The following is an 18435-nucleotide window of genomic DNA, read 5'->3' on the forward strand; positions in this document are numbered from 1 at the left end:
TATCCATTGTTATGCCAACATTGGCATCTAATTTAAATAATTCCCCAGGGTGGATTTGATTTAAATCAAATTGATTGATTTAAATCACCAGTCAAGAAGACTCTATTTAATCATGGATTTCTACATAAAAGTGCATTCTTGTTGGTTATAACCTTAATACATGTTCTTCACAACTCAGAGATAGATGTAGGTTTCATTTTTAGAAGGTACACACTATACATTTTTAAAGTGATTTATTTTGAAAACTTTTCAGATTAGTTTTACAGCTATATCAGAAGATGAATGATTGTTTGGTTATTTCATTTACCAAAGGTAATTGAAGCAGATATTATGAAGTCATTGCGGGGTGAACTATCTCCAATTCAACATGTTAATCATTAATATTTGGAGGATTTTCTTGCCATGCTGTATTAGGAGGAGAACATCACCAGACAGACATTTAAATTGTTTTATTTAACTAAAACAACAGCGGAATGTATTCTGGATTTTTTTCTTCAACAGCAAACATGTAATATTTTAACAAAACAAGCATAAGAATTTTTGAATTTAGTTAAACATTCAAGTTTTTTAAAATCAGGTTTGTTTTTGTTAAAATTGTTTTTAATTAAAATAGTTAAATGAAATATTTAAAAAAAACAACAAAAATTAAATTGACTATGTCAGCCAGGTCAACATGAGAAATTAAAAATATTGGCTTCTGCAGTTAGCTCAGTCGTCTTCACCTTCATTTTCCTATTTGTTCATAATCTGGAAAAGAAAAACAGGCTTTCCTGCTTTTTCAGGTCCCAAATGATTTCTCAATTTGTGATGAATTAGTCCAAACTGGGAGGAAAATATTCTTTCTACACCGGCAGAAGAGCCTACTGCTGTTAAACATGAAATTATCACTTCAGCAGTCTCTGAATCCAAGTGCTTAAGTGACTTCACCAGTTCACTGGTGTGACTTTCTTTAAAATATCATCAGCAAACATATATTTCTTGAATGGTTCACCCTTAGCTCTGAAGTTCATTATAGTTGGCATTACGGAGGGATGATTGCAGGATGTCCATGTCATAGCCAACTCCTCTTCTTCAGCAGTTAAGAATTGAGTATTGAGAATGTTTGCAAGAAAATGAGCTGGAGATAGTGCTTGTCTCATTAGTTTTTTTAATGCTTGTAATTTAACTCTGTCATTGCATATTTCTCTTTTTAAGATCTCACTCAGTTCCTTCCAAATTTCAACAGCATTAGCAATTAAGCGGCTATTTCCCTGCATTTTGGTCAAGGCTACAGAAATAGGCTTCAGGGTACTCAGCATGTGTTCAACATTTCTCTTGAGCCCAATGTTGAGAACTTTGGCTGTGACAATGCCATCTATTTTTCACGATTTTGTTCACAAACTGTGATCAGATTAGGCCAGTTCTTGATATAGTGCTCAAAACAGTCCACTACTGAGTTCCATTGCACGTCTTGTGGGAGAGTTAGCTTGGTTCCTCCCACTTTTGTCAGAGCAGCTGCTGCAAGGTAGTTGTTACGGAAGTATTTTGCAATTTCAACATTAACCTTTATTTCTGGAACACTGAAGTCTTTGGCTAGGAGGTGCATCAGCTGAGCACTGCAACCGTATGTTATTAGCTTGGGACTCTCTTCTATAATTTCTTCTCATCTTGGATACATTTGAAGCATTGCCTGGGACCAAGCTGCGTACTAGACTTTTGAATTTTTTTCACGGTTTGTTATAGCTTTGACTACTACTTCTTGTAAGTATTCTGCTGTGTGTGCATTTCCTGATTTATCAGTTGTTTCTGTAAGGCAGACATTCCCTTCTTCTGTTGTCACACAAGCACATACAACAGGATCATTGTGGACATTTATCCACGCATCAAGACTCAGGTTAACAATTTCACCATCTAGACCTTTTGCACACTGCTCAATTTCTTTCATACACTTTATCCAGCAATTTGCCTGCAACATCTGCTCTGTTGGGTGGACTGTATCCTGGTCTTAATGAGTGAATCATGTTAATGAAGTGTGGGTTCTCAATCATATAGAAAGGAGAGTTTGTTGCATAAACAAACTGGGCAATTTTTTCATCAATTATCTCTTTTTGTAATCTGCTGGTTCTTATCACAAACTTATCTGTGGTGGTGGTTCTTCGAGAGATGTGCCTGTGGGTGGTTGTCAGGGTTCCCTCCCCACTCTAAACTCCAGGGTACAGACGTGGGGACCCGCATGAGAGACCCCCTGAGCTCATTTCTAGCAGCTTAGGTTAAAAACTCCCCAAGGCACACATTCTCCCTCGTACCTTGGATTAGGTAACGCTGCCACCACCAAGTGATTTAGACAAACTCAGGGAAAGGACCACTTGGCGTTCCTACTCCCCCTTAATATTCCCCCACACTCCCTTTCCTGGGGAGGCTTGAGAATAAATAAGATGAGCACAGACCAACCTTGGGGTTTTTTTAGGACACAAAAAAAAAACCCAATCAGATTCTAAAACAGAACTTTTATTATAAAGAAAAAAAGTAAAAGAAGCACCTCTGTAAAATTAGAATGCAAGATAATCTTACAGAGCAATCAGATTCAAAAACACAGAGGATTTCCCTCTGGGCCAAACTTTAAAGTTACAAAAAGAAAACCAGGAATACACCTTCCTCTCAGCCCAGAGAAAAACACAAGCCAAAACAAAAATTAGCTAACGCATTTGCTTGCTAGTTCTTACTAATTCTGATGGAGTTGGATTGCTTGCTTCCTTGATCTGTGTCCGGCAAGCACAAAGAACAGACTGACCAAAACCTTTCCCTCCCCTCCCCACCCCGATTTGAAAGTATCTTGTCCCCTTATTGGTCCTTTTGGTCAGGTGCCAGCAGGTTACCTGAGCTTCTTAACCCTTTACAGGTAAAAGGATTTTGTGCCTCTGGCCAGGAGGGATTTTATAGTACTCTATACAGGAAGGTTGTTACCCTTCCCTTTATATGTATGACAGTGCTCCACTCCAGGTGTTGATGTGTCTCTGCGTGTTCGCTCAGAGATTTTTACAGCAGTATTGGTACCAGTTGCACACGCGCAGAGCATACCGTAATAGTATGCGTGCACGACTGGTCTCCTCAGTTCCGTCTCTACCGTTCCCGGCCTGAGTCGGAGCTCAGCAGACTTGTTAGAGAATTTCTTCTCTCCCTTGTTCAACATTTTTCCCTCTTAGTTTAGCTTACCAGTAATAGATAGGTACCCTTTTTCCCTTCTCTTCTCTCTCTTTTTTTTTTTTTTTAAAAACAAAAAAAAAACAACCCTTTTTTGTTCCTGTCAGCGCAGCTGCTTCCAACATGCCTGGCTCTCCTGGCGTCAAGCGGTGCTCTAACTGTAATGATGCCATCCCTCTTTCAAATGGCCACTCTAAATGTATTAAATGTTTGGCGGAGTCCCACATCCCCCAAAATGCGCCCACTGTAGCAAGGTGAAATCCAGGGCATGCAAAGACAGGGAGCTGCGGTTAAAACTGCTCCTGCTGCAAAAATCACTCAGGCTCAGACTCTGCTATCCGTGGCAGCCCCCCTGCTTCAAAGAGACAAAAGAAAGCTTTAAAAAAGCATCGGTCTCTCTCACCCGCAAAGGGTATTGGCAGGGACAAGCCTTCTCCAGGTACTACTTTCCTCCCCGTGCTCCCCCGGCTGAGTACCTTTGATGTGCCGGGCTCCTCTGGTGCCACGCGAAACCTCCCTGCGGCTGTGGCGGTCACACTAACCCCTGGTGCTGAGGCTTCAGGCTTTCAGTTGCCTGCCTCTCACACAGCACCGTTTGGCACCCCAATGGAAGCGGTGCCGATGTATACTAGCCTGCCTGACCCGCCACAGGCTCCTCTTGCTCTCCCGGCACCGTCAGCCTTTGAGCTAGCCGGCAGTGACAGAACGCTTGGGACACCGGTGCAGAGGAATCCCTCCTCACAACAGATTCCTCTCGCTCAGCCCTCCCCTCACAGCGGCACTGCGGCACCGCAATTCACACACTTAAGGAACCTCCTGGTGTCACCTAACTTGCAGTCACCCCTGCTTAACACCTACTTCTCTCTGGACACACAGGCAAGGTCTGCACAGCTTTTCTCCAGTGATGAGGAATCGGGGCTGCAGGGAGAATTTTCACCTTATCAGATCTCCTGTCCACAGACCCCAATCGAGAGGTCATAGAAAAGCTGCCTCGTCCTACTCCGAGGGTCCTGCCCCATGGTGCATGAACCCCTGGATGGCACCACCCATGCCCTTTCCACCACAGTGGCAATATTGGGCTCCATGGGCTCCTTATACTCGGGACCACACTCGTTATACCATTGCAGCTAGGCATGAGACCAGCTCGGTACCACCAGCTGACGACCCTGCCACTGACTCCAGACACCAGGCAGCCCTGTCACAACCGCAAGAGCAAGCACAGCCTGCCTCTAACCCAGTAGAACCAGTTGTTCTGCCTGATGAAAGGTTTGGGATGTTGCTTTTACAATCATTTTCTGTACCACTAACCACTCTACCATGCAGTTTTTATGGTGCTTTATTGCCAGAACCTTTAGGAACACAGATCTATATTGGCCAGGCTAATAAACTGCTGCAAGCACAATACACACTACGTACTATTTGTGTATGTTTCACACTCGTATATATTTAGAACCTGTAATGCTTGCTTCTATAATTTTTGCTGTTGTCAGCAGGAATTGTTGTGGTTTGTATACTTTCTCTCTCGTATCTCCCTATCCTTCTATTGGTTAGCCATTACTCTCTCCATATTAAGCAGCAGAAGTAAAGAATAGACCAGGGCAGTTGTATTCCTAACAAGATGTTGTTGTCAAAAAGGACCAGCTCTCCTTCTTTATACACACAAGCAGAGTACGGTTTCCTGGGACAACAGGTGAATAGCACTGTTAGGAGGTAGCGTATATTGAAGTGTAGGTTAACCTCATGCTTATTGATTTTGGTGTGAGCCCTCGAAACTGGGAGGGCTTTTTGGAAAACAAAAGTGATGGAGGTTGAGACCCTCTGCCCTGTATTCTTCATAGAGATGTGCTTAAGATATGAATATGGCATAACTAAGATATGTTTTATGCAAGATGGGTCATGTGAGGTATCATTGGAAAGGTTATGATTTACTGAATATGATTATCCTATTTGTATGCATGTATCATTTCTGTATCTGAAGTTAGGAATATTGACTATAACAATTACAACTGTTTTTTCACCTGGGGAACCACCACCAGACAGTATGCAAACAGCCTGAATGGGTCATTGGGGGAACAATAGGTCTTTGAAGATGCTCATCTCCCTCCTTCCTGAGAAGTTTCCTGGGATGCTGCTTTGGCACTGCAGGGTCAGGTGATCATGTCACCTGGTACTGGACAACATGTTGGACTTCTAGTGTTTTTCCATTAAGAGGGGGTTGGGGTCAAACTGGGAAACAAAGGATTCCCATCATGCAAATCCTATTTAAGGCTGGGAAGTGAGCTAATCTTGGTTCTTCTCTATTGGCTCCCTGCCCAAGAAGGAAAACTACTGAAAACACCTGAAGAAACAAAGGAACTAAGCTGGGGCGGCCAAGGGCTGAGCCCAGGCAAGAAAGATCTAGCCTGTGAAAGGAATACCTGGAGATTTAAGCTACAAGCAGTACAGTTTACCTTCAAGAAACTCTGCGACCTGCATAAAACAACATTTATGGTGATGATTTGCTACTATTAACCAGTTAATTTAGTGTATTAAGTTTAGGTTGTGTGTTTTGTTTCATTTGCTCAGTAATCTGCTTTGAACTGTGTGCTATCCATTATAATCACTTAAAATCTACCTTTTGTAGTTAATAAACTTGTTTTCATTTGTTCTAAAACCAGTTTGTGTCATTCATAACTGGAGGGTGCGGGGGGAGGCAAAAAAATGAGCATATCTTCCTCCACATTGAGGGAGGGGGCGGATTTCATGAGCTTAAGCTGTATAGATTTCTATGCAGTGCAAGACAAAATATAATTTTGGGTTTGCATCCCAAAGGAGGTATGCACTTGAGTGCTGGGCAATCCCCGAGCTGAGTCTTCCCACACACAGCTGATCTCAGTGTCTGTGTATCTTTCTGCAGCTGGGTGTGTCCCTGCCTCTGTGTGTGTGTGTGTGTGTGTGTGTGTGTGCTGGAGAAGGCTTGAGGGCCTGGCACAGCAGGACAGGGTATGGGAGTCCAGGCTGGTGGAAAGGGTGGGCTCAGTGGGACCCCAGTATATCAGGTGGCACCCTGGAGTGGGGGGAGGGGGGGCAACCTGTCACAGAGGGATCCCTGCAAAGAATTAAGTACGTTCCCAATTTTGAAATTGGAGCAATACTTAGAAAATTTCAAAGCACTGGAAATATTGTATAGACTTCCAAAGCAACTTGCTGAGTGTCCTTCTAAAGGAATTATTTTTTCAAACTTGTTTTTCAGTGGGCAGGAGGAATTATATGAGGGACATTAGAATAGTTTTATGGAAACTTGATGGTGAATTATGAGCTAATTTTTAGGATTTTTTATTACCTTTGGTGATGCTTTTGGTGTTTTCCTTGAGAATTCTGGCCAGGTTTCAGATTGGGTGAATGAAAATTGAGATTGAATGAAAAGTTCCCCCAAATAAAAGATTATCCCACACTTGGCCATGTTTTTAAAAATAAATTTTAATATCTGCATTCTGCTTAGTAACTTCTAACCATTGCTTATCCGTCCCGTATGCATATCCCATTCCTTCTAGGGTGGAATTAGGTGCTGTGAAAATCCACCCTCTTGTTATAATCTATATAACACAACACAAAGAACAGGTGTTATAATTATGACAAATGTATAGACTAACCGAAGAGGTAATTGTCAGTTTGGGATGGCGTTATTTTATATATAATTTTTTTTCAAGGTTAAGTGAAATTATATGCTATCAAGTTTAAAAGATTTCAACACAATTTCATCACTTCGTAGAATAAAAGTAGTTTTTGTTTTAAAGTAACAATTTTGATTTTGCACTGTTGGGGAGAAGTAGCAAAAGTCCTGCAGTTGGCAGCTGCAATGCATTAGCCTTCTGAGAGCCTTTAAACAACATTATTTATTTACCAGTGAACCAAGGAAATACTTGGTTCACACAAAGCAGCATGAGCAACGTGCTTCCTGCATAAGCTGTGAACAATCAGCAGTGGAAGGAAGCTGCTGTGCCCCAGCTTTCAAAAACCAGCGTAGCTTGTTTCAAAGCAGGGTATAAGACAAGCCAGATGGTGAACTGATTCAGCTAAGACTTACACATCTGGGAAGAAAGTTTGTTTCAGAAGTATTCTTGCCAAAGAGCGCAGGGTGTGTCACTGAAGCTCGTGATCTAATTTTCTCTTAAAAACAAAGGTTTAATTTCCCAATTGACATACTTGTTTATTTTTAAATATTTTCATTGTATTATTTTTTAGGAGGACCAAACATGTGGGCTATCACCTCTGAAGAGCGAGCAAAGCATGACAAGCAGTTTGAGAGCCTTAAACCCATAGGAGGATATATTACAGGTTAGTTTATGTTATACGTTAACTTCTGTGTGCATTAAAGTACCTGTGTAAAACAGTTTGAAAACCTTCGTCCTTGTTCAGCTGTTTTTTTGCTGTATGACTGATAACCATGCTGTTTGACCATAAAGCATAAGTTTTTATTATAAACTCTTTCAGTCACAGGCTTATAAACTTTGTTTCATCTGAAATCTGGCATAGAATGTCTCTGCAAAAGGGGATATCCTTCTTATTAACCTCTGCACTAATGCAGCCAACCACCTTTTGATGTCATCCCTTTCAGTTCCATAAGCTAAGTAGAGTTAGGCCAGGTTAGTGCTTGGATGGTAGGCTGCCAAGGAAAATTTTTTGAAGTTGCTGCAGCAAATGACATTGGTGATAGAGGAAGTAGCAGTCTTCCCTCTGAATGGTGTTGAGGGACACTGTGTTGCTGGAGTTTTAATGCTTTCATCTGAGATGTAAAATTAAGGTCCTGACAACTTGTGTTCATTAAAGAGCCTATGGAATTTATCACAAGTAGCTGAATATTAACGTCTGTGCCTTCCCCAATTCCAGTTTGGGTAGTTGCATTCTGCCTACCTGTGGTGTTCTGGTTTTCAGTTGCATTGAACATTTTCTTCTCCTAAAATGTTGGGTAGTGGTGCTGTTCATTGTTAAAAATCTGCTGTATTCCATCCCAGAGAAGGCTGGAATTCAGTGGTGAAGGATCACTTACGTGTTTGTAACATACTTTGAGATAAAAGGCGCATTGTGAATGTAGGATTATTTTTTCCTGCATAAACACGAATGCTAAATCTTGAAAACTGACTAATGTGCATACACAAATTTTTTTTGTTTTACTGTGCATGTATTTAACAGTGTGATCCATACTGAGTGTGAAACTTGGTGTGGATTTGCATAAAAAATCATATCCCTTCCTGGAAATATTGAGTAATAAAAGTCTGTCTGGAATTGTGTGTTATGTACAGAATGGGGTTTATTTTTAAAGTTTTATCCAGAGATGGAAGAGATAGTAGAGGACCAAATTAGACTGAAATAAAAAATATATACTGTTCTCCCCTGCACTGCCACCACCAACAAAAAAAGCAGTCAACGTGGCTGAGACTGAATATTCCATCGTTTACATTGTATCATTGTAAACTCTTGGCTGCTGTTGATTTGTGACGTATAAAACAGCTATTTACAACTCATTTTACCCACTTCTTGGAGCCAAGATTACAAAGTCCATTAGTACATGCAAACTGCCATCACCATGAGCTTGTTACATAGTTCTAAATTTTCAAAAGAGCTCAGCACCCAACATGCTGAGCTCTTTTGAAAGTTTCTGGCTTTAATAAATATCTGCGACTTTATTGTAAAGTATTAATACAAGACTTGTTTTTTTCTTCTTTTATCACAGGTGATCAAGCACGTACCTTTTTCTTGCAGTCAGGACTACCATCATCAGTCCTAGCTGAAATATGGTAAGGCTTTTAAAAACAAATTTAATTAATATATGATTGGAGATTCTTGGCTCACTTGTATAGATTTTGGTTTGTTTTATGTTGCCAATTGAAAGACCACTTTCCAATTACATTATATAAAAGAGTCAAACAAGAATGGTGCCTGGACTCACTTATTTCAATATATACTTGTCATTATATTTAAGCTTCAATCTCTGTTATAATAGTGGAAGAAATTAAACTGTAATGGAACTTGAATAAAAAGGAATGTGGAGGTATAAAAAACAAATAATGACAGACAGCCTTGACTGCATTTCTTACATAATTAGTGGTTTAAGGGATTACAGTACATGTACGCTTTTAGGCCCTGATCCTGCAATTAAGACTCATTGTGGCTCTGCTTGGGTGAATAGGTCTGTCTGAGCAGATCTGATTACAGGATAGTGGCCATATTTGCTTTTCTAATCAAGCATTTGATCCTACTCACAAAATTCAAATTGGTCGACCATGAGCACTGTCACAAGGATTAAAAACTGGCTTTAGTATTGCAAACAAAGGGTAATGATAAACAGCAGGATATCAAATTAGGGGAGACATCTGGTGGAGTGCTGCAAAGTTCATTGTTAGGCCTTACATAACATTTTAAATAACATGGGAAAAAAAGAGAAACAATAGGTTAATGAATTTCCTGGTTGATACTAAACTGTATAGTATTTGAAACACCAGTAGAGTCACTAGGGAGGTTTGAAATATGGACAAGAAATAATAAAATGAGACTGAGCTTGGGGGAAAAATGCTTGCTAATAAATTGGGAGTGGAAAATAGCCCAAACACAGGGAGAAACCTGGGAAGTCATAAATCCTAAAGTTGTATGCTTGGGTTATAGATAGTAAATTGCATTTAATATTATTATGTAACATCATCTTCCTTGCATTAATTCCGTCAAATAGGGTCTGCTTTCCAAGTCCTCTCCTCCAAAGTGCTCTGTTCAGTGCTGTATATTATACCAGGTGCTAACGTGTCTTTCTTTATAACATCCCACCACTTCTTCTTGAGTTGGCATCTCTGTTTCCTTTAATCTTGATCTGTTGGACTCTCTTATCTACATAGTTGTCAGGACTGTGCTTGACATGACCAAATCATCTGAATCTGCAGTCCCTCATTTTCATTCATTTGGGGACTTACAGTGTTAGTTTATGGTAAATTTTTACGACCAGCTTCGAACCTGATGCCAGCCCTTCTCGTTTTTCAACCAGGCCTGGGATTGGCTATGGTAGAGTTATTATAATGTAAGGTAGCAACTGAAAAAAGCCACTGCAGTTTTAGTCCACATAGGAAGAGACATCAGCTCATGAAATAGGGAGGTAATAAGCCCTCTTTGTGATTTCTGAGTGCACAGCAGAATATTGCGTTTTGTCCTGGGCATTTCATTGCCGGAAATATGCAGCCACACTAAAGGAAGTTTAGAAAAGAGACCTGTAAAGTAATTAAGGGTGTAGTGGAACTGACTCATGAGGAAACTTTAGGGTGTATATATATATATGTGTGTGTGTGTATGTGTGTATGTATATAATATCTATTTATCTTGGCAGATGATGAATGAGATATGTAAGTGAATATGTAAGATATATGTAATGTAAGATACATTTACAAATATGTAAAGGGTGTAAATACAAAAAAAGTATAGGAATTCTTTTTCATGATATGTTGGGATATATGGGAACTAGGAGCAATGGAATGAAATTAAGAAAAGGGAAATTTGTTAAGTATCCGGAAAAGTTTCTGACAGTAAAATTTATTAGATTCTATGAAGTAGTCTTCCAAGGAAAGTGGAAGTTTTTGGGAATATTCTCACAGTGCATGAGCTGTCCATTGTATTTATTCACTGTTTATAATATTCAGTTTGGGAAGGTGCCACGAGAGATGTGTGTGTATGTGTTAAAATTGAAAAATAAAATTCACATAGTAATTGAATTCTACATAGTGATCCATAAGTATGTAGGTATACTATGTAACTATATTAAGGATTTTTAATAAGTGCCATGTTTTAGTCTTTTGAATTAATCTCTTCATTTAATCGTCATTTAATGTGATCTATTTGTCTAGTGCTGAGCCATAATTGATGCAATAAATGTTGCACACAGGGCATGAAGGTACTACTGAGCCAAACAGTCTGCTAGTTTCTTGGGCACTGAGTGTTTAATGTATGATACTTTTAAAAATTGAGTCACATAAGAAGATGCCAGATGGTCTGTATTAGCATATGTAAACAAAAACAACTGTGCTCTGCGCAAAAAAGTCAAGACCTACAATTTTCTAAGGCAGGGGTGGCCAACCTGAGCCTGAGAAGGAACCAGAATTTGCCAAAGAGCCACAGTAATACGTGAGCAGCTCCCCATCAGCTCCCCCCGGCTCCTAGCGCTTCCCACCCACCGGCAGCCCCACCAATCAGCGCCTCTCCCTCCCTCCCAATCAGCTGTTTTGTGGCATGCAGGAAACTGGCGGGGGAGGGGGGGGAGGAGCGAGGGCATGGCAGGCTCAGGGGAGGGCCTGGGAAGGAGTGGAGTGGTGGCAGGGCCTGTGGCAGAGCCAGGGGTTTGAGCAGTGAGCACCTCCCGGCACACTGGAAAGTTGGCACCTGTAGCTCGAGCCTCAGAGTCTGTGACTATACAAGGAGCCGCATATTAACTTCTGAAGAGCCGCATGTGGCTCTGGAGTCACAGGTTGGCCACCTCTGTTCTAAGGGTTTTCCCATTGTGGAAGGTCATTCATAACTTTCTGTAAAATCAATATCAGGTTAAACTACAAAAGATAGCAAGGAAATAGAATAATAAGGCAATAAATGAAATTATATAAGCAGTCAGTTTTGAGTGAGCAAATTAATGTTTCCTTCCCCCCTGTTTTTTTTAAGGGCTCTTGCAGACCTGAACAAAGACGGGAAGATGGATCAGCAGGAATTCTCCATAGCTATGAAACTCATCAAGCTAAAATTACAAGGTCAACACTTGCCTGTAGTCCTCCCACCTATCATGAAGCAACCTCCCGTATTCTCTCCGTTAATTTCTGCTCGCTTTGGTACTTATGAATGTTTAATACATTTACTGGTGTTGAGAGAGTCACCAAAAAACAAAAAAAAGTATTGAGGGTACATTCATATTTATATCTAACAGATGAGATCATTTGACTAAAGAAACAATGATTGCAAAAGGGATACCCTGATCTAAAGAGCTTTGCAAAAAAATTTCTCTGAAGCTGTTAAAGAATTATCCTTTAATTTTGGCTGTTTGTTGCTTATTAGCTGTCTACAATGTAATTCACACAGGAGTACCTGACTAAATCATTACACTTTTGGCTTGTAAAATGCATGAAAACTGTTCTTATGTGTGACCTACAGGCTGTCCCCTTGACCTAGAACTCTTTTTCCTTCTCTCTCAAAGATGCTAACTTCTGCTCTTTTAGAATTATGCTTTAAAACTAAAGCTAGGCAAATATTTAAAATCTCTCAAGGAATAGTTTTATTTGAAACATTTTTGAAGTTCATCAAATGATTCAATTAATAGTACTCAATCAGCTCTACTTCAACATTTATTTTCTCTTTAGCTTATGATTTAATCTCTCTTAGTGTATTCTGGGATTCTGTGTATGCATGATGTTGTATATTGTGAAGCATTTATAAACCAAATAATGTCTGCTAGACTACAAATATATCCTATGCATCCAGGTATGTATACAGATTATAAAAGTATGTGTATACATGTATCTATTCCACAACCGTTCTTAATTATTTGACTAGCTCTAAAGTGTGTGTACACGTATATTTTCACAAGTATAGACACTTGTAAATATGTAGCGTTGATAGCCATGTGATGAATTGCAGAGCCATGCAAAAAATATCATGCATTGTTTACCACCTCACCCAGCATTCTGCCCATCGATCCATTTTCCCCAGTATTCATTAAATAAATGATGCCAGTGCCCTGAGTAACTTCCAACAGCTTCATTTGGAAAAACAAAAAAAATCCATTAGCTAGAGACGTTTCCTTGTTTTCACCAAATGTGGAATTTCTCCTCCAAGAATACTGCGGACAGAGGCTCAGGACAAGCAGGATTCAGTCCTGCAACAGTGCTGTCACTTTTCTATACATAAATTGTCAAACTTTAAAGTCTGTTACTTTATATCCCTGAGGGGCTAGAAGTAAGAGGCTTTTAGAGAAATCATTATAGGGTGGGTATTGGAAACATTAGCTAAATATATTTTGAGCACATGTTGTTTGTTTCTTCATTTGTGCTTTCTTCTGCATGCAGCATACTCTGTGGCTGGAAAGCTTGAATTAGAGCTGTTCAAAGTGGAGAAAAATAGATCTTATAATTGAATGTAAATGTACATTTTAGAGTATAGGCATCTCTGCACGTTGACTGTCCCCTACATTGAGTTTGTATTGCATTTACCAGGCACAATGGATCCATTCTTATTTGAGGCCTTTGGATGATGCTGCAGCATTAAATGTTTAATAATAGTTATTTCATTTCTCCTTTAGGAATGGGTAGTATGCCAAATCTGTCCATGCCAACATCTGTGCCTACAATCACACCTTTAGCTCCCATGTCATCATTGACCGCAGTGACTTCGATTCCTCCCTTGATTATCTCTACTCCCCTGATGCCTTCTATCAGTACATCATCATTGCCAAATGGAACGTCCAGTCTCCTTCAGCCTTTACCTATGTCTTTCTCTTCAAGTAAGTACAACACAGTAAGATACTCAATTCTGGATACACTAATCTAATTCTTAGTGTAGATTATTAACTTGTATCCATTTATTTTTCCTTTTTGTTTCAGCATTGCCTCATCCTGGTTCTTTCAGTCCCATGGCAGGAGGGTTTGGTGGTACTAATATACAGAAGGCACAGTCTCTGATCGATTTAGGATCTAGTAGGTATGACACTTAAGACTTAAAATGTCATGTCTTAGACTTTAGTAACAAATGCCTTTTTAAAAAATTGCAATATAATAGTTCATATTTACAAGCAGAAAAATAAGGAGATGTGTGAACAGCATATATACACGATATTTCTGAACATTGATACAGATCTAGGCGATAACTGCAACAAGAGATTAATTTGTGTTTGGATATGAGCAGTTGAATAACATTGTCAGTAAATGTAATAAACATAAAGTGGGAGGGAGGTTCAGAAAGAATGGAATGAAGCAGTGTTAAATAAACAGAGGCAAAACATACAGTCCAAGGATTAGGTGTTATGGAAGCTATGTTAATATTGCAACATGTTCTTTTTTGAGGAAGTTATGTATACAAAAGTTGTCTAAAAGATTATCTATTGCAAACATTTATCTCTGAGGTCATTTTGCAAGTAATGGAGATCATAAATCTTTGTGATCACCTTCCTTATTTGTTTGTGCCAAAAGTGTTTAAAATAAAAGTTTGGTCTCTTTGGCTGTGTCTATATTATCTTTTCTCCGCTAGAGTTCCTCACTATTGCTACAGACAGATAGCTCCACTGTAGTACTGCTGTAGACAGGGCTCCAGGCATCTAATGATGTTATAATCATGATGTTGGCTAACATTCAGAGCAGGTTTATGCAATGTAGTGTTTGAAAGGTTTAGTATAAATCAGCACTCTCATTCTTGCTACCTCCAATGACTCTGAACCAGTGGTAGCAGCAGTGCAAAATTTTAGGGGGAAAAAGTATAGTTTAGGTGAGGCTTTTTGGTTTAGGGTATTGGCAGCAAGGAGTGACTTTAGAAGCTGCAGATGTTTTGTTTTGTGGGTGAGTCAGTTCACTGGTTGAATTTTTCATACATTCATGGTTTCATTTGTTGATTTAATTCATGTCTTCACTTAAATTTGCTACTTGGTCATTGTCCTTAGCCCTCAGTGTCCTGCTGTAGGCTTTTACAGGTCTTGGGATGTGTTCCCCCTACCTTCCACAACTACTGGATTTTTATTAATATGTCTTGATTTTTTTCCCCATATTTTTCTTAAATACTACTCCGTACAAGTTCTTCAACATGTTTTGTAGACATAGTACTTGAATGCAAAGACTGTGTTTCAGTATGTTAAATTTTTCATTTCAGTGCTCTAAATAAACACTCTGTGCTGCATGTAATAAGCATGTAATTCCTCTTTTTTAGTTGGATAGTAGAGATGAAAAACAGGGTTTTAAAATTCTATAATGTTTCTGTTATGATAGAGAGCAGAGAGGATTGGGGCCTCATTGTGCTAAGTGCTGCACAAACCAATAGGGGGAGACAGCCCCTGTTCTAGGGAGCATACTATCTAAAGCTTGTTTATTAAACAATGGAATTTAGAATAATGTATTTTTGTCTTTTTAACATTTATATTGCAGTTCAAATTCTTCCTCCACCACTTCACTAACTGGGAATTCACCTAAGACTGGATCCTCAGACTGGGCAGTTCCTCAGGCCTCCAGATTAAAATACAGGCAGAAATTTAATAGTCTTGATAAAGGCATGAGTGGATACCTATCAGGTGAGTACAGCATTTGGACTGAAAAAAAAAACAGAGTTTTCTAATTATTAGAACTGAAAAGATTAATGATGAAATCCTTTGAAGTTAATCTGAATTTTACAACTGACTTCAATGGAGCCTGGATTTTATCCTAAGTAACCGTATGTTTTTCTAATCTTTAGGTCTGAGTCTTACCGAGACACAAAACTAGCTTATAAAAGTGTCACTATATGGGATAACTTGTTGTTCAGCTTTTATGTGTGTGTTAAATTTAAAGAATTCCTATATTATGCTACACAAGACAATCTCACTTTACTAATCTGTAAACGAAAGTTTGGGTATGTCCTGCAGGTCTGCACTAAATTTGAACTTTGCTGGTTTCAAAGTTTCTGCTTCAGAGTCTCCTACCCAGGTGGCCTTATCTTTACTCTGCTCTCTTGTTTTGGGGGATATTTTTCAAAACTCCCCCAGTCAACTAAAACTTTGTTTAACAACATTTCAAATGATACCAAGACCATCAAATGTAGTATTGCAAACCTAATCTTGTTCTTGAATACAAGTTCATACAATGAGCCAAGAGCAAATGTTTAAAGGGCAGAATTGTGTTAACATCTCTTTGATGTGAAAGGCTTTGTTGTTGTTGTTTTTGGGGGGGTTGGTGGGTGGTAAAAGTGTATCTGTTGGGGGATGAATAAATAATACTTTTCTTTTAGACTTTTAGCAGTCCTCCCTAAAAGTCTATCAGACATGCTACAGCCTATATATTAAGCACTCTTTTATGGTTTAGATCAGTGCTTCTCAAGCTATTTGATATGGGGGACCGGCGATTTTTTTTTCCAGTGTGCGCGCAGACCAGCAGCCGATGGCTGGTCCGCAGACCACCACTTTGAGTAGCACTGGTTTAGATGGCTTCTAAACCCTTTAAACTCCTTTAATGGTACAGAAAAGATGGGACCTGTCATTTAACCAAAAGCTCTTCTGTGTAGCAGTTTTCAGTCCAATTCAGTTTTTGCTTCACCTTGCATCTGTGCTTCCGTTAATCAAGAATTAAAGCTATACTGCAATCTTCGTTATAAGGAAGAATACGCCTAACGAAGAAGAAAATGGGCTGAAACTGTTGGCAACAATGTACTGATTACCTTGCTCCATTGCATTGAGTAGAGCTCAGCCTGTATACCTTTTACTGAGAGACAAGGTGGGTGAGATAATCTCCTCTCTTGGATCAACTTCTTTGGGTGAAAGAGACAAGCTTTTGAGCTCCACAGATCACCAACAGAAGTTGTTCCAGTAAAGGATATTACCTTACGCACCTTGTCTCTCTTGCATCCTGGGCCAGCATATCTACAACGCTACCTTTTGCTGATTCATTCTGTCATAATAAAATGAAAGGGTGTATAGATGAATGCTAGTATAAATTTATATTGGATGTGAAAGCAAAAGATATTTTAGAATTCATAGAATCTGGGTGAAGAACATTCAGTAAAAAAGTATATTGGAGTCACAGAAGTATTCATAAGGAAACAAAAAAGCTGAGAAGGGTCAGGTTGGGGGCAGAATATGACTAAACAGCTAGGTATAAGAATGTATTTGAGGCAAAAAACAAATCTTTAAAAAAATCCCATAATGCACCTGAAACCCAATTGATGCTAATAAAGTATGCAATACAAACTTTGGAGGGCAAATATAAGTTAGAGAATGAGGGCTAAGAAGAAATTTGAAGGCAAAAAATTCCCAAATGAGGACATTAATTAAAAAAAAAAAATACTGATTTAGAATAAGAAAAGACACATGAAGCAAGAAACCTGTGGGTGTGTTTAACAGACCTCTAGGATGTCAAGGGCAAGAACAGAGGATGAGATTGCAGAGAAGCTAAAATGCATCTTTGCATTAGGACTTGTCTACACTACAGAGTTTTGTCGACAAAAGTTATGTCGCTTTAATTAAACCGCTGTTGCATGTCCACACTAGCCCCTTGTGTCAGCAGAGCACATTCACTCTAGCAGCTCTTGCATTGACGCAGAGAGCAGTGCACTGTGGGTAGCTTATCCCACTGTGCAACTGGCTTCAGGGTCCTTTGGGAAAGATTTGCAATGCCTCATGAGGCAGGTACAGTGTCACATGATGCAGGTTTCTCAATCCCATTGTTCCATGGGCATCCTACTAGATTGCCAGCTGCTTTTCAACTGAAGTGTATGTGGGGGGAAGAAAAGGGAGAGAGTGTGACAGGGAGTATGTAGGGAAGGGGTGGGGGAGAGACAGAAACACTGTGTGTGTTGGGGAAGTGTGTCTCTCTAAATTCAGACATGCAGTCTCTTTAAGGTCAGACAGCACCCTGAGCAACCAATATTGGGGGAGAGGAACCCGCACCCCTGGCTCTGCACAGCACAGCAGTCTCTCCCCCACAGCAGCTGCCCTCTCTGCCTGCCTGCCGATTCCACATTAATGGTTCCGTGATTCCCTCCAAGTTCTCCCACAGCCTCCTCAGCAGTGTTGTGAGCTCTCCAAGCTGAGGAATGTCAAAGCTTTCCAGAGCTTTAAAAGGGGAGGGGGCGCATGCCTACAGGGCTGCTGAGTTCAAAACAGTGAGCAGAGCAGTTATGGTGGGCATTGTGGGATACTGGGGGAGGCCAGTTATGTCAACATAACGAACGGTAGCGTCTACATTGATGCCTTGACACTTTAACTTTGCCTTAAAAAGTTTTATGCCTCTCATCAAGGTGGTTTTATTTTGTCACCAAAAGTAGCTTTGTAGTGTGTACACCTCCATTGTTTTGTCAGCAAAAGCTGCCTTTTGCTGACAAAACTGTGTAGTGTTGACAAGGCCTTAGTCTTCACACTGGATTATGGAGAAACAAGCAGTTCTTATTTCCATAGTGCCCCAGCCCTTTAGCCCCCATCCCACACCCCAAACCCCTCATCCCGGCCCACCCCAGAGCCATCACTTTGCACCCCAACCCTCTGCCCCAGCCTTGAGCCCCCTCCCGTACCCCAAATCTCTCATGCCTGCCCAC

At 40.0% G+C, this 18435-nt stretch overlaps 1 protein-coding gene across 6 annotated transcripts in view; it reads left to right on the top strand.

The window, feature by feature from the left end:
- Positions 1–18435, top strand: part of ITSN2 (intersectin 2) — a 126518-nt gene that overhangs the window by 27031 nt on the left and 81052 nt on the right. For 5 of the 6 annotated variants that reach the window (XM_074947500.1, XM_074947502.1, XM_074947504.1 and 2 more), the window contains exons 3-8: positions 7405–7497; positions 8894–8957; positions 11848–12011; positions 13475–13675; positions 13776–13872; positions 15303–15445. In XM_074947500.1, the coding sequence (XP_074803601.1) occupies positions 7405–7497; positions 8894–8957; positions 11848–12011; positions 13475–13675; positions 13776–13872; positions 15303–15445 (762 nt within the window). The remainder of the gene's footprint in view (positions 1–7404; positions 7498–8893; positions 8958–11847; positions 12012–13474; positions 13676–13775; positions 13873–15302; positions 15446–18435) is intronic. The other variant, XM_074947503.1, reaches the window with a different exon arrangement.

Source organism: Natator depressus, chromosome 3 (assembly GCF_965152275.1).
Source record: "Natator depressus isolate rNatDep1 chromosome 3, rNatDep2.hap1, whole genome shotgun sequence".
NCBI classification, from domain to species: domain Eukaryota; kingdom Metazoa; phylum Chordata; order Testudines; family Cheloniidae; genus Natator; species Natator depressus.